We start from the raw sequence: 22855 nt of genomic DNA on the forward strand, positions 1-22855 counted from the left end.
CGGGACCCATGGTGGTGTCAGCCCATTCCATCCATGTTGCAGGACAACCTGCTCGGTGCTGAGTGTGCCAGTCATGAACCAGAGTGTAATTTACCGCTTTGGGGTGAAGAAACAGTGAAAGTTAAAGATGTGGGACCTGGAGCCAAACCCAAGAAGTATAATGTGTTGACCAATGAAGAGTTACCGGACCCGTTTGGTCCTGAGTTGTTTAATGTTAAAGTTAATAAAACAAATCCTTTTATAACTGCAACGTCGACTCTGGCTGTCATTCCCGCCGAATCCCTTGGCCCACCTACTCTAGACAAGGAACCCAATCACAGTGTGTCTTGTTTATGTCGTGTCATCTTTGGAATAAAGCACCATATATTGAAGCAGTTGCTGTGTGTGGACCCACAGCATAAAAGAAATGAATGTGAACTTTCATTGTGGCTTCTTTATAAGGATTAAAGATCACAGCCAAAGAGAACCTATATATTTTACAGATCACCTTCCACGACTGGGTCTCAAAAACTGTAACAGATAGGGAGAAAATATTTTTCACTAGCGTCTAGTTTATTTTTTCTCTCATTGGTTTTGATTATGTAAAAGTGCCCCCCTTCTCACCCTTTATTTTGATTTTTGGCAGAAATGCAAGAATGGCTGTGGGATAGCTTTTAGGTTTCTCAAGAATTCCAGAATTTTAGGAACTGGACAGGATTCTTTGTGTGTGAGAGAGAGCTCTTCCTCTCAGCTGGACCTGTGGTTGGATTAATCTGAAGTAACAACCAGGCAGCAATAAGCAATAATAATAGGTGTGCCCCATTGGGGACACAGCAAAACCCTCCTTGGAGAGCTTGGAAATAATTTATTAGTGTTAAGATTCTTCCTTGTCCAGAAGGGTGTAATGGAAATGTAGATCACTCTTGGGCTCTTGGCCTGAGAACCACATGTTGATCACTCCTGTCATGCATACATACTTGAGAGTAAGCCCCATTGATGGACAGGAATGGGCGAATTCAGCTCAGATGATTATCATATCTACTACTGTGGGCAAGAATCCCGTAGAAGGAATGGAGTAGCCCTCATAGTCAACAAAAGAGTGGGAAAAGCTGTAATGGGATACAATCTCAAAAATGATAGAATGATGTCAATACGAATCCAAGGCAGACCATTCAACATCACAATAATCCAAATTTATGCACCAACCAGCTTTGCTGAGGAGACTGAAATTGAACAATTCTATGAAGATTTACAACACCTTCTAGAACTGACACCAAAGAAAGATGTTCTTCTCATTCTAGGGGACTGGAATGCTAAAGTAGGGAGCCAAGAGATAAAAGGAACAACAGGGAAGTTTGGCCTTGGAGTTCAGAACGAAGCAGGACAAAGGCTAATAGAGTTTTGTCAAGAGAATAAGCTGGTCATCACAAACACTCTTTTCCAACAACACAAGAGGCGACTCTATACATGGAAATCACCAGATGGGCAATATCGAAATCAGATTGATTATATTCTCTGCAGCCAAAGATGGAGAAGCTCTATACAGTCAGCAAAAACAAGACCTGGAGCTGACTGCGGTTCTGATCATCAGCTTCTCATAGCAAAATTCAAGCTTAGACTGAAGAGATTAGGAAAAACCACTGGGCCACTCAGGTATAATCTAAACCAAATCCCTTATGAATACACAGTGGAAGTAAAGAACAGATTTAAGGAACTAGATTTGGTGGACAGAGTGCCTGAAGAACTTTGGATAGAGGCTCGTAACATTGTCCAGGAGGCAGCAACGAAAACCATCCCAAAGAAAAGGAAATGCAAGAAAGCAAACTGGCTGTCCAACGAGGCCTTAGAAATAGCAGAGAGGAGAAGGGAAGCAAAATGCAAGGGAGATAGGGAAAGCTACAGAAAATTGAATGCAGACTTCCAAAGAATAGCAAGGAGAGACAAGAGGGCCTTCTTAAATGAACAATGCAAAGAAATAGAGGAAGATAACAGAAAAGGAAAGACCAGAGATCTGTTCAGGAAAATTGGAGATATTAGAGGAACATTTTGCGCAAAGATGAACATGATAAAAGACAAAAATGGGAGGGACCTAACAGAAGCAGAAGACGTCAAGAAGAGGTGGCAAGAATACACAGAGGAATTATATCGGAAAGATTTGGATATCCCGGACAACGCAGACAATGTAGTTGCTGAGCTTGAGCCAGACATCCTGGAGAGTGAAGTCAAGTGGGCCTTAGAAAGCCTGGCTAACAACAAGGCCAGTGGAGGTGATGGCATTCCAGTTGAACTATTTAAAATCTTGAAAGATGATGCTGTTAAGGTGCTACATTCAATATGCCAGCAAGTTTGGAAAACTCAACAGTGGCCAGAGGATTGGAAAAGATCAGTCTACATCCCAATCCCAAAGAAAGGCAGTGCCAAAGAATGCTCCAACTACCGTACAATTGCACTCATTTCACACGCTAGCAAGGTTATGCTCAAAATCCTGCAAGGTAGGCTTCAGCAATATGTGGACCGAGAACTCCCAGAAGTACAAGCTGGATTCCGAAGAGGCAGAGGAACTCGAGACCAAATTGCTAACTTGCGCTGGATTATGGAGAAAGCCAGAGAGTTCCAGAAAAATATCTACTTCTGCTTCATTGACTATGCGAAAGCCTTTGACTGTGTGGACCACAGCAAACTATGGCAAGTTCTTAAAGAAATGACCACTTTATCTGTCTCCTGAGAAACCTATATGCGGGACAGGAAGCAACAGTTAGAACTGGTCATGGAACAACTGAGTGGTTCAAAACTGGGAAAGGAGTACGGCAAGGCTGTATATTGTCCCCCAGCTTATTTAACTTATATGCAGAATACATCATGCAGAAGGCTGGACTGGAAGAAACCCAAGCCGGAATTAAGATTGCCGGAAGAAATATCAACAACCTCCGATATGCAGATGATACCACTCTGATGGCAGAAAGTGAGGAGGAATTAAAGAACCTTGTAATGAGAGTGAAAGAGGAGAGTGCAAAAAACGGTCTGAAACTCAACATCAAAAAAACTAAGATCATGGCCACTGGTCCCATCACCTCCTGGCAAATAGAAGGGGAAGATATGGAGGCAGTGTCAAATTTTATCTTCCTGGGCTCCATGATCACTGCAGATGGAGACAGCAGCCCTGAAATTAAAAGACGCCTTCTTCTTGGGAGGAAAGCGATGACAAATCTTGACAGCATCTTGAAAAGCAGAGACATCACCTTGCCAACAAAAGTCCGAATAGTCAAAGCTATGGTTTTTCCTGTTGTGATGTATGGAAGTGAGAGCTGGACCATAAAGAAAGCTGACCGCCGAAGAATTGATGCCTTTGAATTGTGGTGCTGGAGGAGGCTCTTGAGAATCCCCTGGACTGCAAGGAGAACAAACCTATCAGTTCTAAAGGAAATCAACCCTGAGTGCTCACTGGAAGGACAGATCCTGAAGCTGAGGCTCCAGTACTTTGGCCATCTCATGAGAAGAAAAGAGTCCTTGGAAAAAACCTTGATGTTAGGAAGGTGTGATGGCAAGAGGAGAAGGGGACGACCGAGGATGAGATGGCTGGACAGTGTCTGCGAAGCAACCAACATGAACCTGACACAACTCCGGGAGGCAGTAGAAGACAGGAGGGCCTGGCGTGCTCTGGTCCATGGGGTCACGAAGAGTCGGACACGACTAAACGACTAAACACACACACACACACACCCATTGAGCATAGTGGGAGTTACTTATAATTCAACATAATGGGATTGCACCACTAGGAAGGCTGCTTAAAAATACTGGATATAATTAGTAAGTGTTAGATTTCATTTCTTGCAGGGCATCTGTTGCCCGCTCCACCTATCTTCTGCATTTTCTGGTCAGATCCATTGTCTTTCATCATTACAACTACTTCAGTCAGTTTTTACATTTTATCTGGCAGGGGAACTGTTCCAACCCTGAGTGGAGATCCCAACATTTGCTTCTCTGAGGGCAAACTCACAATTGAATAGAGTTCCCTCTGCCTGTTACTTGAACCATGTCTTTTTTACTGTTAAAAATGCAGTTTTCCTCCTATATGTGTGTATAATTCATTGTCGTCATTTGCCCAGACAGTATCAGTTAGATATGAAGTGTTTTGTTCAAGCTCTTTGTGGTTGATAACCACAAAGCAGAAATAACGAGGGTGGGTCCTGCCTGGCACAAGTCTGAGGAAAGTTTGCTTTCAGGAATTGGCCACATCCTTCTCTCTTCTGCAGCCCCCTGTGTAGCTCCCCAAGAAGTTTCCCCTAATGGTCTCAATGACAATGTGGGACTAGGCGTGAATGGTCTCACACAGTTGTCAACTGTCCCATCTCCAATCACCTCTGACAATTGTAGGGACCCCTCAGCCCCCAGGGCAAGCTGGCTTGGTGATTTGGGAGTTGTCTTCTACAAAAGTAACTTTTCAAAGCTTAGGGTACAACCTGTTATGTTTCTTTATTCAAAGTATTTGTTCAACTTAAAGCAAAAGAGACTTGTTATGGTTTAATCTGAATGTTTGCCACTTCTGGTGTGAATCCTTACATATCCATTTGTCAGCATGTACAAATCCAGCAAGTCTTAGTTGTTTACTTTTATTTTATTTTATTTTCTTCCAGAAAGCACACTTTTTATAAGTTTTCATTATGAGTCACATGTAAAGCTATGGCCTTGTAATGCTGAAAGTACAGGTACATTTCCCTCTTTATTGGAAATGCTTGGCACTTTGTTTATGAAATGGAAACATTTCTTCATGTATTTTAATGATGAAAATGCCATCAAGCAAATGTAAAGACTATTTTTTAAAAAGTCATTTAGCAGTTTCAGTAAATTGAAAAATGAGAGGAAATATGGAAAATTCCCAAACTATTTTTAAGGGAATTATATAGTAGCATTTTACATGCCTGTGATGTCAAAATATGAAAACATGCTCTCTTTCTTTTAAAAAATGTTTAGTTTGAAGCTGAATAATCTATACAGTAAATGCTTTAAAACAGCATGAATGTGGCAAGTGTGAATGCCTCCTGAAACAAAGTGCTGCAGTGCAAGAAAGTGCAGGGTAAGAAGACAAGGCGAGTTTAGCAGCTGCATGAGTTCAGCAGCTGGACGAGGAAGCCAGGGCCCCAGATACTGCCTGTCACGTCCCCTGAGAAAAGGTTTGGCAGGCTCTAAACAGATATCAGCATGCAGTCAGACAGACAGCAGTGGGTTTGGGGCTATCCTGTGTTTTGCATCAAGTGTCATATGCATAACTATATGCCTCTTCAGCAAAGTCATGGGTGTGTCTTCATGGCAAGGAGCTCAAAGAACTCAGGGAACGGGTTCGCTCCCTTGAGGTCTTGGTTGCAGACTGGGAAGAACAGAGACAGGGAGAGAGGGACCTTGGGTGAAACTTCTAGGGACCTTCAGGCATCGTCCCACCCACAGGCAAGCAGCTCTTCAGCTGCTGAGACTGGAAGTCTCCAGGCTGGAGGACGCCAGTCTGGACAAGAGGGAAACCATCCCCTGGAGGGGACCCCTTCTACAGGTGACGGGCCCATTTCCAGTTACACTGAGGATGCTCCTTGTGGGGAGGCGGAAGGGGACTTCTGGTAGTGGGTGATTTGATTGTCAGGAACATAGAGCGAGGGGTCTGTGATGGTTGTAAGCATCACATGGTGACTTGCCTGCCTGTTACAAAGGTTCCGGAAATCATGTCTCATCTGGATATGCTGGTAGAGAGTGATGGAAATAAGGTAGCAGTGGTGGTGCATGTTGGAACCAGCAACGTGGGGAAATGTAACTGTGAGGTCCTGGAAGCCAAATTTAGGTTGTTAGGGAGGAAGCTCAAAGCCAGGTCCTCAGAAGTGCTACATGTTCCATGTGCAGGGCCAGCTTGGCAGGCGGAGCTCAGGGGTCTCAATACGTGGATGAGACGGTAGTGTCATAGGGATGGGGTTTAGATTCATTAGGCACTAGGGAATGTTACATAAGAACATAAGAGCCCTATTGGATCAGGCCAAGGGCTCATCACTTTCCTGTCTCTCACAGTGGCCCCACCAGATGCCTCTGGGGGCACACGAGACAACTAGATACCTGTCTCCTGATACCCCTCCCCTGCATCTGGCATTTTGAGGTACCTTCCTTCTAAGCCTGGAGATTGTACATCCCCATCATGATTTGTAACCTGTGATGGACTTCAGAAATCTGTCCAATCCTGTTTTAAAGGCATCTAGGCCAGATACCATCACCACATCCTGTGGCAAGGAGTTCCACAGACTAACAACAAGCTGCATAAAGAAAGAGGGCTTTTATTATGTTCTTGTGTTCAAAATCATAACTTTGTCACTGCACTACCCACTGAAAGTGTATCATATGAAACAGCCATCTCTAATTTGGAAAAATCATTTAATGTGAATGCAGCTCCCAGAATCAATCCTACCTAGCATTACACTGGTCATCAGACAGTGGCAGGCATGAAAGTCCAGGAGTGAATTAATTAAGAGGCTAAGTGCAAAGAACAGTAAAGTGTTATAGGACAAAGAAGGGCCAAAGATGGGAACAAGATTCCAGTAAAAGAGAGGATCAGACCTGAGGTATATGAACCAGCCTGGAAGACCAAAGCATGTTGAGCAATAGTTCAACAAGCTGCCTTCCTCTTGTAAGCAGTGTTGACCGTCAGTTTCACAAGTACTAAAACTCACCCTTTTTTTTAAGAGTACGAAGAATGGATGGAAGCTTCTTCTTTGGACTGAAAAAGAAACCTCAGCTGTGAAGCTGGAGTGTGCCGGGAAGAGGGTCATTCCTTAACTGAAAGGAAAGGAGAGAAATGCAGATGTCACAGCTGGAACTAGAGATTTATCTTGGCAAGCAGAAAGGGAAAATCTTTTTTTAACAAAAAAAAGTAAAAAGAGAAAACTTGTAAGAACCCCCTCCTAGTTTGGCACAGTTGGCCGGCATCAGGAGAACCTCTGACTTACAAGCAGGCTTAATCTTCAGGGTTTGGTCTTATGTCCAGTAGTACTGGCCTTTTGCTGGTTTCTTTTTGGAGTAAAGTTCAGGGGATGAATGTTGGGACTGGGAGGACTTGTTTGAATCTGAAGGTGGGAGGGAGGGAACTTCCCAAAATACAGAAATGTATGGAGGAGGAAGACAACAAACTGAGAATGCAAAAGAAGGAAACATCCATGCCTGCTGAAGGAAGAGGTCAACTGAAGTATCGGATGATAATCCAGGAGAGGCATATGTACTTGTGTATTTCCCGTGGAGCCCTTAAAGATAAACTTGTATATTAGAAAGCAGAGGTCCACAAAGGGGACTGATGGTGTTGCTCAGGCAGCCTTCCCTTTGAGGTTGTGATGGTGAGAACATGTGGTGGAAATATGTCTGGAAGGCTCCCTCAGTCATGTGTCTGTCACCAGGAGAGTGGGAGCTGCCACACAGCCAATGGCTTAACGGCCTCATATGCTTGCCTCAGGAATGCAGTGGTTTAAATATGAGCACATTTTCTTGCGGAATTAAAAGATCGCCTGGAGAAAGATTTCTGCATCCAATATTAGGACGGAGGCCTCCTCCTATCTCCAAGAGCGCAGGGAAGAGTGGAGGGAAAAGGCAGAAAGAGCAACTAGTAACTCTGGTGTGTGGAATGGAGGGCGGATGAACTTTGGCTGCCCCCATCCTGCCTGTTCATTGGAGAGGGGTGGCGGGGGGGGGAAGAAAAAGCAAAGATAGATGAGAGTGAGAAAGGGATAACAGAAGAGACTGTTACTTTCAACTTGGGGCCCCCTTTGGACTCAGCTTTCTCTCCGGAAGACGCCAGTCCCATTTTCCCAGGTGGCTTGCCTCAAGCAGATATAGGCGTACCTGTAGGCAAACACAAAAAAAGTTATTTTGAGGTTCTTGCAATACAGTCAGAATAACCTTGCAGCAGATCCCTCTTCATCAGCTTCAAAGTAACACAATGAATATCCAAGGTTGCCTGTGTGTTTCATAAGAGGCAACGTTGGATCTGAGGAGGCTGTAGAATTTTGCCCTGCTTCTTCTGTCTTTTGTGCTTTCACTAAACACCCGTGTCATCATCAAGGATTTTGTGAATATTCTTGTTAAGATCTGTAATCATTTATTTTTATGGATTTCATTAAGACCTCAGTGCAAGAAAATATAATCAAAGCTCTTCCATGTTAGCCCCAAATTTGAAATAATGACTTGACGTCACACATGAACAGTCCCTTTAGTGTAGCCTAGACCAGCTATTCTCAACCCTTTTTTTTTTGGCCACACCCCTTTTAGGAGCTCTTCTCAAGTTCCAGGGCTCCCTGTCGAACAAGGGTACAACACAAACAGATGAACTGCAAATCCTCTTCTCGCATTTTTCAGTCTGTGACCCCCTTCAAATATGCCAGTGCCCCTGGGGAGGGGCACATGGACCTAGCTGAAAATGGATGGCCTGCCCTAGACAATAACTATGATTATTCGGGCTAGGAAATGTTACTTAGTGAGCCCAGAATCTCCCAAGCGGTACGGTCAGTAGCCAAGATCGCTGGGGAATGCTAGGAGTTGTAGTGTAAAAATGTAAACAGGCCTTCACATTTTAACCGGGCTAGAAGTGAAGGAGGCGGTTGTTTCTTTTTATGGATTTGTTTCTAACCTGTATGTGAAGTTTTAGTTACATTTGGTTTTTATCTACATTTGTTTGCTGTTAGCCACTTTGAGTACCAGTTTTTGGCGGAAATACAGGATATAAATCTCATTTGTTTAAAATATATAAAATATACTTTATTAACAGGAGTTCATCAGGCTTGTATCATCCAGTTCTACCTGATGACATCAAGATTAGCTGAGTTCCATTGCCCATGTTGGCTCAGGGTGATGAAACGTCATGATCAAATGCATATGGAGGACACCCAATTGGGAAGCTATCTTCGGCCTCCCATTCTTGCAGATTATTGTGGCTTACTAATTTTTTTTGTAGGAAACTGCAAGCTTTTTCCTCCAGAGATAACAGTTTGACAGAAAGACAAGTCTGGTCTTGTTGACTACCTTTCAGTTTTATTCAACCTTTGATTCAACCCCACCCCCAAATGTGTAAACTATGATTCACCCCTGGAATCTTATGTCTCAAATAGCATTTTTTAAAATCCAGTGTGCTAGGAGCGCTTTTCCCCTTTAGGGATAACTGTTTCTCATGCAATCTTTGGTAATAACCATAATTATCCCTGATCTCAAAAAACACAAGCAACCTTAAGTGCAGAAAGTACATACCTCTGGGGGAGGGATACTATTCTCAGATATACTGTGGTTGCTCTTCCTTATCTGATAAAGACTTATCCAGAGATAAAAAGGGCAGGCATTGATGAGGAAGCTTTTGAATTTGGAAGGGAATCAGACCATTATGCCACGGGGGAGGACTGAGCTCCATCTCCTGGGCTGAATTCCAACCTGTTTGGGACCCCTTAGGGCGTTAAAACCACTCCGAAGAGGTTGGAAAATGGGGAAGAAGCCTGTTGAACATGGAGGGGGGACGGTGGTTACCCATGATTGATCCAGGAAACTCCCCAAACAACCAGCGGGTGGAAAGAAGCAGTTGAATTAGCTTGCTTGTAAGTTGTCAGCAACTGGCAAAAGAAGAAGCAATAAATCAGCCAATTTAACATCGGCATTACCACTGGGTGAGATACAAAATCTTAACTATACAATACTGCTCCATGACTATCCTTGGACAAAATAATCCTTTCAGCAGACAAAAAAAGCATCTCTTAGCCCCACCAATAAATTGAGCAGCGGTAGATCTGGAGAAGGGGAAAGAGATGCAAAGAAAATAAATAAAACGTATTATCATATATGGTGGGAGTGTAAATTGATTCAGAAATTTTGGAAATTGATTTTTAAGGAAATATGTTATATATTTGGGAAAGATATTGAATTTAACTCAAAATTTCCTTTACTGTCAATTTTTGATAAGATAGAACTTGATTATTACTCAAAGGAATTGATTTCTAATTTTATGACAAGTGCTAGATTATTAATAGCTAGATACTGGAATGACAAACATGATATCAAATTAGAAGATTGGCATAACGAAGTATGGGACATTGCGTTAAATGACAAATTGACTACTGAACTAAAGATGAAAAGAGGGGAAATACGTTTGAATATTTTTTGTGCTATTTGGGGATAGATTTATTGAATTTGTATTAGTGAAAGGAAAGGGGAAAGCATCTAAGCAACAATCAATACAATTTTGGAAAAGAGGTTTGTAATAAAAGAATTACTCCAAAGGGTCCCGTGGGTATGGGGGTGCACTGGGTTTTAGATTGTTAGTCAGTATTTTGTACTGTTTTGTATTGATGTATTTGTTCTGGAAAATAATAACAAAAATTAAAAAAAGAGAGCAAAGATACTACATTTATGCAGACTGTTCAAATTGATCAAATTTGAACAGGAACAATACTTGTCTCAAACATATGGTGGAGATGAAAAATCTCACAGAGCAATCAGTAATTTTCTTGAAAAACCATTTCACCAAGAATGATTGATTCTGCTATAATTCTTCACATCCCCATTCTACAGGTCTAGTGTGCACATGTATGATCAATGATAAAGATACACAATGTAACTTTATATGATGAGTAAACATTTATGAGACAAAAAAAGAAAGAAAAGAAAAGAAATTGGACATTAATTAAATACTTAATTATACTTCAAGGAAGGAAGTCTGGTATTACTTTGGTGTTAAACTTAAGAAATTTTCCTCTTAAAATTATTTTAGCCAAATAACACTGGGAGTTAAACTGTTATGGCTATCTACAGTGTTGGCAAAAAAACCCAGAACATGACCTTGAATACTCAAACTTGGAACTCTGCTTTGACTTTCCTTTTTTTCCTGAGAACTGACTAAAACATAGACAATTAACTTTGGAAAGTCTAATACAAACATCAAGTGAATGGGGCTGTTAACTTAACATCGGAGACTGTATTCAAATTAACCCTAAAGGTGATCAATTAACTAAAGTGGACTTACTGAAGCAATTATTGATGGAATTTGACTGCCTGCTCTAAGCTACTGGACATCTTTTACTTGAAATACAAGTACCTTGGCATCTTGGTACATAATGCTACAACAAGGGAAATTTTGGGATGAAACAAAATCTCCCTGTCAAGCAATCTTAGAAATAGTGAGATCCCATAACCGAGAGGTGAAATCATTCAAGGAGCAACTAAAGAAGGACTATATTCAACAGGAGACAGGGAATAATGAACAAAGAAATGTGAGGGTGGTGGACGACGTATGCCAACCAAAAGAAGGGCTGGAGGAAATCAGAGGGAAAAATTTAGGAGATTTAAATCTAAGCCTAGAGCCGAGGAGAATTTTAGCTGTGTTAAGGGAAGATAAGGAGAGAAAATCAGCAGAATTAATTAAAAATATTCTGGTTGATCTATTGGAGATAGATCAAGTGCATAAAGATCTATTGGAGATAGATCAAGTGTATAAAATGTTTTCAGATGACACAGGGGACAACAAAATGTTTAGAGAGATAGAAACAAGAATTGGGAGAAGACAAATAAGAGAAGGAGTTACTTAGAAAGATGAAAAAGGGAAAAATATTAAGGTGGCCCTCAACAGTGAAAGCATGTATATACTTAACTTCTGGAATTGTAAAGGGGTGTATCTTATATATTAAAGAAGGGAATTAAACTGAAACAAGGGATTATTACGCAGAGTAAAGGCTTAACATGGTGGTTTTTAAGGTAAGTTGAAGCTAGATATAAGGATGGGGCAAAATAAATAGTACTTAATGAATATACATTAGATATGATATTGATATAGACATGATAGAAAATGTGGAGATAGAAATGGCTAAACAATTATATAAAGAAAAACTACAATGGGGTCTTGACTTAAGAACGGCTCGAGTTAAGAACATTTTGACTTAAGAACCGCTCTCATAGGAAAATATTGACTTGACTTACATACTTAGATTTGAGTTAAGAACTGAAAAAAAAACCATGTGGGAGGCAGGGAAAGTGCAAAATTTGAACTTTCAGTTAACTGTTGGCCAGTGAAAGGGGTGCCTGTCTGCTTCCTCACTCCTCCCAGCGTTTAGAGAGTGGATTGGGAGACAGTCTTCTGACTGCCTGGTACTGTACTGCCTGGACTGTATTTTCCCTGCCTTCCCTGAACCTTTCTTGACCTAAGAAAAAAAGAAACAAAATATCCCCCCCCTAGTGGTCGAAGGCGGAATAGCAGCCTCCCATTAGTTTCTATGGACGGAAAAGAGTAGATACGGATCAAATGGTTTTCAATGCATTCCTATGGGAAATGCAGATTTGACCTGAGAACTTTTTGACTTGAGAACCGCCTTCCAATACGGATTAAGTTCTCAAGTCAAGACCCCACTGTATATAAAATGCTTTAGATAACATCTGTTATGTGTTAGGAACCTATTCAGTTATTATTGGTATAAAATACAAAGTTCATCATTTAAATCACCTCAAAATTATATAGATTTGTAACCGGAATTACTTTTATTAGGTATTGTGACGGACAGGTCAGTAACCACTCCTGTCCATCACAATGTAACCCTGATTCAGGAGCCAATGGTTGTACAGAAAAGGTGTAACTAAGGATATATCAGAGAATGAAAGACAGAGTTTCAGTTAGGTAGCAGTTAGGGAAGAGTTAGGGATGAGTTAGGGACTGATGTTAGAGAAAAGCAGTTTAGGCATTTAGGACCAGCCTTGTGTTAGAGAAGAGTAATGGAGAGATAGAGAATAAGAGAAAGTACAGATATTGTATGGTTTATGGTTATGATTGGAAAGAATTAGAAGTGAAAAGAAATGAATAAATAGCTTGATTTAAATGATTCTACCTAAACAAATATGAATGTTACCAAAGCATAATTTCTTGAATGAATAAAATAAGACCAACCGTGATTCACTTTACATGATTCACTTATAAACACTTAAATAAACATTGTTTTATTGAATAATACTGATTTAAGAGTCATATTTAATAGAGTGAGGAATATCTCCTCTGGTGGCAACGGAAGAGGGTTGAGAAATAAATGTCATGCCCGAAAGTGAACCTGGGTTGTGTGGAAAAACAAACAGTGGAACTCGGGGTGTGTGACAGGTATGTTTCTAGAAGATTTTGAGAACATTGTATACTCTGAGAGCAATATTATGATAGTAGCCAATATTGTATACTAAAATGCACACATGAACAGTTTAAATGTTTAAAAACTGTATAGATTTTGAAGAGACAACCAAGACACCAAGATGCAAAAAACAAATAATTATCGTGTAACACAATGTTTAACAAGCACAAATTGAATGTAGCCATAGTGAAAAACTAATAAAATGTTTAGAAAACACAAAAGTGAATGTACGGACAAATACTGTTGGTTTTGCCTTCTCCTTTGTTCAACCTGATTCCAGTCAGGTATTTTTAAAATTAAAAATAAATTATTGATTTATTATTTATTAATTTAAAATATTTGTATGCTGCCTTTTTCCAAAAAAAAGGATCCAAGGTGGCTTACAGTATTAAAATAAACACTATTAAATACTGAAACAATATATTATTATAGTATTTTTTTAAAAAAATTAAACAAACATAATATTAAAACTAGTAGATAGAATCAGTAATACATTTGAAATTACAAGAATGAAAACACGACCGTCCCATTAAAAATAAAACTCTCTTAGACAGTCAGTCATTGAGAAACAGCCTGCCTGAAGACAAAGGTCGCCATCCACTTGCTGAAGGACACAGCAAAGATAGGGTTAGCTTGGTCTCCTGTGGGAGAGAGTTCCAAAGTCTGTATACAGAGACTGAGAAGGCCATCTTCTGTGTCCCCAACAAACACACCAGTGAGAGGGGCTGGGACTGAGACAACCCCCCCCCCATGATTTTTAAACTTGGGCAGCTCCATGGCTCCTCCAGGCATATAATTGTTAAAGTATAGTACTGCATGTGTTAAAGGTGCCAGACTTTTAAGAGACAGTTGCTCAGAATGGTACCCACAAAAGTGAATCTTCTAGTTTTGCTGCTTCTTATACACCATTTTGGAAAAATAGATGTTTGGTTATTCGCATTGGAATTGGGAAGAAATCTGTGAATTTTGCAAATTTCTCCTAAAAAAATAAAAAAGAATGATATTCCCACCCATCTTGTGGTTAAGTATTTATTCAAAAGAGCTTGGAAATTTTGCTTTGTTTTGCACTAGCTCTCCATGTCTCCCCAAGCAGAGTGGCCAGTGATCATTTGTCCAAGCTCCGATATTTAATGGACAAGTCCGTTTTTCAGCTGTACTCAGGAGTCCCCACTCTTTTATGAACAAGACTGGAAACTTCCTAAGTGAGGCCTGACTAACCAACTCCCTTGCAGTCGTCTCATTTGCTTAACAATGTCTGTTTGTACAACCATATTGCTAAAACCCTAGCAGGTAGAGTAAAACAAACACACCTTTCTACTGGAATAGGAACTTGCATTTTGTAGTATCCGGGGTGCACAGGTCAACTCCTCCCTCAGACTTTCTGCTGGCAGGGATTTTGTCAGCCTGCGGGACAAGAACAATTGCCCTTTCTTTCCAATCCCTGTAATAAAAAGCAAACCCTGTGCCATGGAATGGAGTTTTAAAAGCATGGAGCATCTTCTCCTGCTGATGTTTTGTTTAAGACAGTGTGTTCAAACACCTGTTCATAGCCATCTAAATCATTGTAATTAGTTAATGGCACACCATTAGTCATTTTGAACTTGTGATGACCCTTTCCAGGGTTTTCTAGGTACAAATACTCAGAAGGGGTTTAACACTCCTGTCTTCTGGGGAGGGGGGGTGCCCAGGACTGTGCAGCTTGCCCAAGGCCACACAGGCTGGTTTTTCTCCTGCAAAGCACAGTGGGGAATCAAACTCCCAGGTGCTGCAGCTCACTGAGCTGTCTTAAGTACTTTCTCATATTCATCCCCTGCCCCACAAATGCTACCTTTCAGCCATGCACTGATGCTCTGCAAAAGAACTGTAATCCAACTAGAGAAATACCCTTAAGCTTTCAGACTGACCGTGTGTGTGTGTGTGTGTGTGTGTGTGCTGCTGTCTTTTGTATTGTTCCTCCTTTTCTGTCAATACAGTAGTCTGATGCACGAAAATGTGAAGTCTGCTTGTTTATAGGTATGTTCCTTTGGGCTTATGTCCGTTTGCTTGCATAGGGTGTGATTGCAGCCCTAGCAGATTCTTACAGCTGATCTCTTCCTCCAGCTAGAAGATGAAGGCTACTTCTTTGCTGTTGCTTGTTGGGTTCATATTTTCAGACTGATCTCTCCATTCTTTCTCATATTCCACTATTCTGCTTTCAACCTCTCGTGCTCGTAGGGCAATCTTTTTTTTTTTTTTGTTATCAGGCAGTGCTCTCCTTTTATTTATCGTAATGTTTTCTGTGTCCTTTTGTACAAGTAATGCAACAGATGTCTCACCAAATCTAGTCTCACATCACAATATTGGCTGCAAAGGTATCCTGTTGTTCTAGCTGTCAGAAAGAAACATTATATTGCTTGCTACAGTTGAAAGTTCCCCATCACCACCACCACTAAAGTAAAATATATGCAGCACATGGTTATAATTGTTTATGAGTACTGGATACAACCTGTGATCTGAATCACAAAGTGCTGGTGATTGTGGAAATCTACTGCAAAGTAAGAGTAGGCAATACAGAATTTTTTGTTGTTTCTCCCTTTAATTTTGCCTGGAGGCTTGTCTATTTAACTTTTCATGTTTAGTTAGACAGATGGGTGAATCTTATATGTCTGTGGCAAAATTTCACAACTGCAAACCAGCCCATGGGTACAGAAAAAAGTATACAGTTTTGCAGATAATGATTTTCTTTATACAGTAAAACGTGATTGCAGAGTTTTGAATTTCTGGTAAATTTCTATTTGCTATACAGTAGAGGTACAGTGACTCACAAAGCAGAATACAGTGGTGCCTCGCTTAACGAGCGCACCGCATAACGACGAAATTGCATAGCGATCCATTTTTTCGGACCGCTAATGCGATCGCTTAACGTTTTTTAAATAGGGCTAAATTCGCTTTGCGAAGACCGGTAAGCGTTTCGCTTACCGATCTTCGCAAAACAAAGCCCGACGATCAGCTGTTCGGCGGCCAAAATGGCCGCCGGAAGCCCGGAAATGGCCCAAAATGGCCGCGCGCAGCGTTTTTGCGCCCTCGTTAAGCGAGGCGAGGGCGCGAAAATGGCTGCCAGCCATTAAGAAGCTTCGCTGAACGGTGAGTATTTGGCCCATTTGGAACGCATTAAACCATGTTTAATGCGTTCCAGTGGAAATCCCTGCCCCGTTCAACGATGCTTCAGCATAGCGAAGGTTAATCCGGAACGGATTAACCCTCGCTATGCGAGGCACCACTGTAGATACAAGTTCCCATAGTCCACCCTTTCTCATTCACTCTCACTTAAAGGCTCAATAATCTGAGGCATTTGTAGGTGAAAAAATATTTTAAAAATTCTTTACTTACATTTACTTGAAGTTACAGATTTGTGTATGCTGCTTTCTTTACTGCAAACGTACTTAGCTACCAAATGAACAGATGAACAAACAAACAGCTGGCACTAATAGAGGAAAGAGAGAGAGGTAGGACTCTTTTTTAATTCAAAGGCTGGAAGGAACTATTGTTTAGTGCTGGATAAATAGATGCTATACAATAATCACGGCAACCCAGAATAGTCTCCCCCAATCATACAAATCACAGACAGCTTGTGAGATTGCAAAGAAAACTCCAACAAGAGTTAGGGCTTCGTACAGCAATAGTAATATGTCCAAATATCCTTAATGGAGATATAATACAGGACACACATTATAATGCATTGTATATGAAAAGCGTGCATGCTTCATACTCATCCAGTAAAATCACTACTGGTGGTATTTGTTCAGTCCTCACCAAATACACCTATTCGTTCTTATGATACATGATTTTGACTCTATCCATGTATGAGTAATTGAATGAGGTCCCAGGAGGCACATTCTGCATTTCATCATAAGGCCCACTGGGAATGATTGCCTATTTTCCTACAGCACATTTTTAGAGCAGTAGTGAGCAGAAAGTGGGTCAGGATCTAGTGGTGAACCTCTGTGTGATTTACAGTAGATCAGCAAAACAAAACAAACAAACAAAAACTCCAACTCCTGGTTATTTAATAATAGCCTTTCCCCCCCCCCACCTGAATGGAACCCTTGATCAGGTGTAACCCAAATGTAGGTTTATACTTTTTTTAATGGAGGGCATCCAAATGCATGGCTCATGAGATTCATAAATACTGTAGCTGGCTCCGTCTCTTGAACCGCCATATTGCTTTTGGCTCTAGTTTGCGGATCTTGGACTTCTATTTAAAAACAGCAGCAACAAAATAGAATTGATCCCATAAGCTTGAAGTCTGCCACCTACTAATTCAGAGGGGCAGTAATAAGGTGGTGGTGGGGAAAAGGCAGGCATGTACACCATTGCTGCTTGTAACTACCTGAGAGACCACATGACAGAGACTGTGACAGCTTGAAATACTTTCACCAAAGATATAAAAGATCTGTGGTCTGAGCAGAATTCATGCCTGCCTTACTTCCAACTTTTGGGTTGAAGTCCCCCTTTTTTTTACTGCTCAGATTATGAGTCTCTCGTGCTTGAAGATGGCACATACTGATGTTCACTGTAGACAATACCCCTAAGATGTAATATTGTTGTAGAAGTTGCACAGATGGGACAGTTAGGACTGTAAAGTGAATAAGGGTCCATCAAATTTAGGATAATTAAATTAAGGTGTGAAAGACAGAGAGGCAGATATATCATTGTGGATTTTGGCCTGCTCATTTTAAATAACCCAACGGTGTGCTGTAGCTATGAAAACAGTAAAAATAAAAGATGGATATATTGAGTTGTTTCTCATCCAAATGAATTGGCACCCAGTGTGTCTGGGCTAGGATACATTTCAGTGCAAGGCCCTCTAGTCTCCCATGGAGGTGATGCTAACACTTTCCTTTCACTTGTTCCTTTCTCAGCATTTCTCCGAGAGCTTCGACCATTTCTCAGAGAATATGGAGGACTTTTCCAATGAACTATTCAACAGCTTCTTTGATGATCCCATGCTGGTTGAAAGAAACCCTTTGCTGGACATGGATCTGGACCCTCCTACTCCTGGCATCCAGGCTGAGCACAGCTACTCCCTGAGTGGAGACTCAGCTCCGCAGAGCCCCCTCATGCCTGTAAAGACAGAAGAGAATGCCAGTGGTGAGCATAAGGATCATGCATGCTGGAACCAGAAAACCATGTTTCCAAATGTCATAAAGTCCCATTGTACAGTGAAAAGAACAGGGGGGCTGACTCTGGAAGGGACAGTTTGTAAGAGCTATGCTTACTTGGGATTTGGGGAGCTGTGCTCCAAAAAATAAGTTCTCCAACCTGTGTGCATGTTCTTCATAAGAGGCATTGCCCTTGGAAGCTGAAGTTTTCTGGGTAGCAAAGAGAAATTACACGTCCTTTCAGTTTCAGTACAGTTGAGATTAGCATCTCCAGTGAAGCTGCCAAACAACCTTGGCATCTCCAGTGAAGGCAAGAGGAGAAGGGGATGACAGAGGATGAGATGGTTGGACAGTGTCATCGAAGCGACCAACATGACTTTGACCCAACTCCGGGAGGCAGTGGAAGACAGGAGGGCCTGTCGTGCTCTGGTCCATGGGGTCACGAAGAGTTGGACATGACTTAACGACTAAACAACAACAACAGCAATTGAGTTTGAGTAAACTTGGGTCTTAATTTGATCCAGTGTGAGCTGATTTGAATCCCTCTAATTATAACAGAGGGTATCTAGTATGTTGTAGTGGACAGAGTAATGGACAAGGACTCAGGAGACCTATGTTGATTACCTGGCTCTGCCATGGAAACTCAATGGGAAGTGGAACTGGTCAAACAACTGTTTAAATACCTCACTTACTTTGAAAGTCCTGTTAGGTTTGATATAAGTCAGTTCTGACGTGACAACACAGAACAACAAGAATGACAACAGAGCTGCTGTAGTTCCTTTAAATTATCTACTGCAAAGACAAAATTCCTAGTGAAATTGAACTGGGAAGATATACATTCCTGGCTCTTCCCCCTCTATTATTTTGATGTACCTAATGGTTATGATGCCCATTTCCTTCAAAGGAGATTTGGTGATGTTGAGCACTACGGTAATATGAAGGATAAGCCAGAAAATGGAGCTAGGTAAAGTAATAAGAGTGCAGTCCAAAGCACACGTATTAAAGAGTAAGGCTGAATGGAACATGTGGAGGATTGTGTTTGAGTAAAGATCATGCTATAAATTTCAGGAAAAGCAGACACAAACTGGGACAGTACCACTAATAAGCCAAACAAGAGAATCTAAGTACCAGGATTCCAAGTGTCGTTGGACCATAACTCCTATCAGTTCTTACCAGACTAATTAATGACAATCCATGCTGAAAGCTGCAGTCCAACAATATCTGAAGGTGCAACATTTTTGCCTCACCTTCTATTATCTGAATGTTAGCTGCAGTTTTCTTGCATTTGCTCATAGAAAGGAAGGATCCCAAGAAAGGATTTTTTTCCCCGAAAATGCAACTGGCCTGGAGTATATTTCAGAAAAATAGGTTGTGAAATGATTTGGCTTTGCTTCCTTTTGATTCACAGCCTGTATTACATTTGAAATTGCAATAAGTGCTCACCCAGAGGCAGTGGGTTGATTTGGGAGTTCAGCCTTCATACAGGTTGCGATGTGAGTTGCATTCCAGCTCACAGCCCCTGCTTCTTTCCTCTCTTCATCTGTTCCCACCTCTGCTGATCCTTCTTTCCTCTGATCCGGCCTCTGCTGATCTTTTATGATTCATTGTGAATCTGCTTTCTCATTTAAAGCTTCAGACTACTACATTTTCCAAAAAGGTTTCTATAGAAAAATAACATGGAAAGGTCCTTAACAATCCAAGAGTACAGAACAACATGTTTGAGCAGTAATTTTGCAAAATGCATCATACTTCACATGTTGGAATGACCAACTTTCCCTTCCCATCCGTTACTCTTTCCCCTTACTTTCAAGTAGCACATGCAGAAATTGGCCTCATCTCTGACCAGAGTTTATCACACCAATAGGTCAAAATCATATGTGAACAGAGATGAGGAAATTCTTACATGTGTTATTTGAAAGTAAAGTAAAGGAGTAATGGATGGGAAGGGGAACGTGATTTAATGGCACTTTAAGACCTGTCAATTAAGTAATTAATATCATGAAGATTTTGCTTCAAAACAAAAGGACCTTCCCACATGATCTGACAGGTTGGAAGACTACCACCTGATCCCCCACATTAAAATCATAGTGCTTTGGTTTTACATTTTCTCTCCCGGCAAGACCTCAACATCACACCCCAGTTGCCCACTGAAGCACCACCCACAGACACGTCCCCTGTCTTTACAAGAATATATCACAACTAACCACATGAGGGAAAGCCTGTGGAAATTGTTTTGGCTTGGAAAAGTAGAATCACCTCCAGAAGCAAAGCTGCTTTGGGAGCAAGGAGGCCTAGACTAATTCAAATCAGTCTTTGTATCATGCAGTCAGTTAAAAATACTTTGAATTCATCCATTTTATAGGAAAGTATTTGCCCACGTCGTTGCACTCTTAAGGAAACCAATTTCAGCTTTCAGTTTACTCTCTTACTTACTTATTGCTCTTTTGTTCAGAGCAGCAGTAACGGAAGGGAATGAAACAGTCCACTTCTACTAAAGTTCCAGTATATATAGCATAAAATAGATCAGACTTAACAGTAAGTGACCTCTGTTTTCTCATTAAGGTCTACAGTTGCAGACTAAACAGGGATTCTGGCTTCATGACTCACTAAAAGATCACCAACCCACAGTTTTAAGAGGGGGAAATGTTTACTGTTCTTACAGTCCCTTTATGTGATAATTGGCTGTTTCCTTCCATCCTAGATTTTGTGTAGTAAACTGACCTCTCATTTATAGTATTCTCTAAAGGTTATTGCACATGTTTCTATACCTTAAATCAATTCTGGTTGCTCAGTATTTTCTGAGCTATACAGCAAGAGTAAGATCTTTTGGGGGATATATTCTGATATGCACAGTGTCTGTCTCCACTAGTCCAAACCTGGATAAATCTCCATGTACTGTGGCCAATAATGGGTACAATGATATTTAAAAAGCGGTGTATACAGGGGGGAAAGTTGCTCTCTTTAGGGTTTGTTGAGCAGATAGACTTTTTATAACCATCTGCTATGTCTTAGTAATTACAAAGTGACCAGTTGTATTGAGAAAAAAATCATGAAACCCAGTAATCTTGTGTTAGAATCATTGTTAAGATGTCAGATCTGAGATACTGCAAAGTTTAGATATGCCTGGAAGATCCTCAAAGGGACTGGAATTCAGCTGAACATGGTTTGACGAAGGTGTTCAGATTGCACAGATTCAGTGCTCTCTGTTTACATATTTGGACAAAACTTGATGCATCTAGATGTACACACTTAATCTTTGCATAGTTAGGAATAGAGCCCTCCCTTGAGTCAGGCATTTAGTGAGAAAAGCTTGTAACACAGTGGGAGAGCATAAGTTTTGCAGACAAAGGCTCCAGGTCAAGCCCTTGACATCTCCAGTCATGGCTAGGAAAGAGAACTGTCTGGCACTGTAGAAAGAGCCATTCCCAGTCAGTGCGGATGATAGCTAGACGTACCCGTGGTCTGACTCAACTTCTTCCCAAGGATTCACATTCTAGCTAGAGAAGAACTGTTGGGTTACTTGCCACTCTCCAGTCCCTTTTTGTCCATCTGACTCCCTCAAAGCTCTCCCCCATATCCTTTACAATTATATCACCTTTGCCAGACAGCAGCATGATGGCAATGCTCCTTTGGGGCTTAGAAAACAGGAAATGAAAATGGTTTTCCCTCCTCCGTTCGCACTCCAGGATGAAGAGTTCTGGTAGCCCTTACATTCTCCCAAGTAATACTGTAATTGGACGAGGGAAGTGAATCCTTAAATTGGGTGGTTTGGGAAATAGGCTGAACTATTTCCAATGCTTTAGGTTTATTTCTGAGTCAGTCTAGTTAGTGGAAGGTTGGGGAAGACTGCCCATCCCTACACAGAAGTAGTGCTATTCTCCTTGCCAGTCTCCCTCCTGGCATGCTCAAAATGGCTCAGACAAAACCCTGGGAAAAGTTACTGCTGTGTAGTAAACAAAAAAGCTTCAGACAGTTTCTCCTTGCAGCAAGCCACCGCAAGATGGCAGGCTTCCCTCTGCTTGGTCTCAAAGAAGATGGGCACATTTTTGTGAGTGTTTTTTCATTTGGGTGTAAAATCCACACTGGGGAAAATGTGATTACCAAAAAAAATAGTTGCAAGGGATGGGTTGATATGTAGCCCCAAGACTAATCAGCCTGTTGTTGTGCTTCCTCTGTGTGTGTGTGTGTGTGTGTGTGTGTGTGTGTGTGTGTGTGTGTGTGTGTGTGTGTGTGTGTGTGTCCGTGTGCGTGCACATGTGCCTGACTAGCTTCCCATAGGGAAAAGGGACTAGTTTTGCAGAAACAAATAAGTTTATATGAAATATATTTTCAACACAATGTGGAAGCAGTGTCAGTTTCACCCCTTTGGTCTTTTATCTCGTGCCAGAAAGGAGATCTTCCAAGGGAGAGTGGGTGTAAATCCTTGAGGAACTGACTTATTCTGCCAAGGTAGCCAGTCTTAACTAGAATCTTGGCAACAGCAAGATTTCTTCACTTCTCTGGCTGAGCAAGTTTTCTTCATATGGGAAATGGGATTAATTTGTAGAAAGTTTCTTTTCAAATGAATTCTTGGAGCATTGTGAA

At 41.2% G+C, this 22855-nt stretch overlaps 1 protein-coding gene across 1 annotated transcript in view; it reads left to right on the plus strand.

The window, feature by feature from the left end:
• CREB3L1 (cAMP responsive element binding protein 3 like 1) overlaps window positions 1-22855 on the plus strand; it is a 111490-nt gene that overhangs the window by 42064 nt on the left and 46571 nt on the right. Inside the window, exon 2 of the mRNA XM_020798655.3 lies at window positions 18032-18260. Coding sequence (XP_020654314.1) covers window positions 18032-18260 — 229 coding nt within the window. The remainder of the gene's footprint in view (window positions 1-18031; window positions 18261-22855) is intronic.

The sequence above is a fragment of the Pogona vitticeps genome, chromosome 1 (genome assembly GCF_051106095.1).
Source record: "Pogona vitticeps strain Pit_001003342236 chromosome 1, PviZW2.1, whole genome shotgun sequence".
In the NCBI taxonomy this organism is placed as follows: Eukaryota; Metazoa; Chordata; class Lepidosauria; order Squamata; family Agamidae; genus Pogona; species Pogona vitticeps.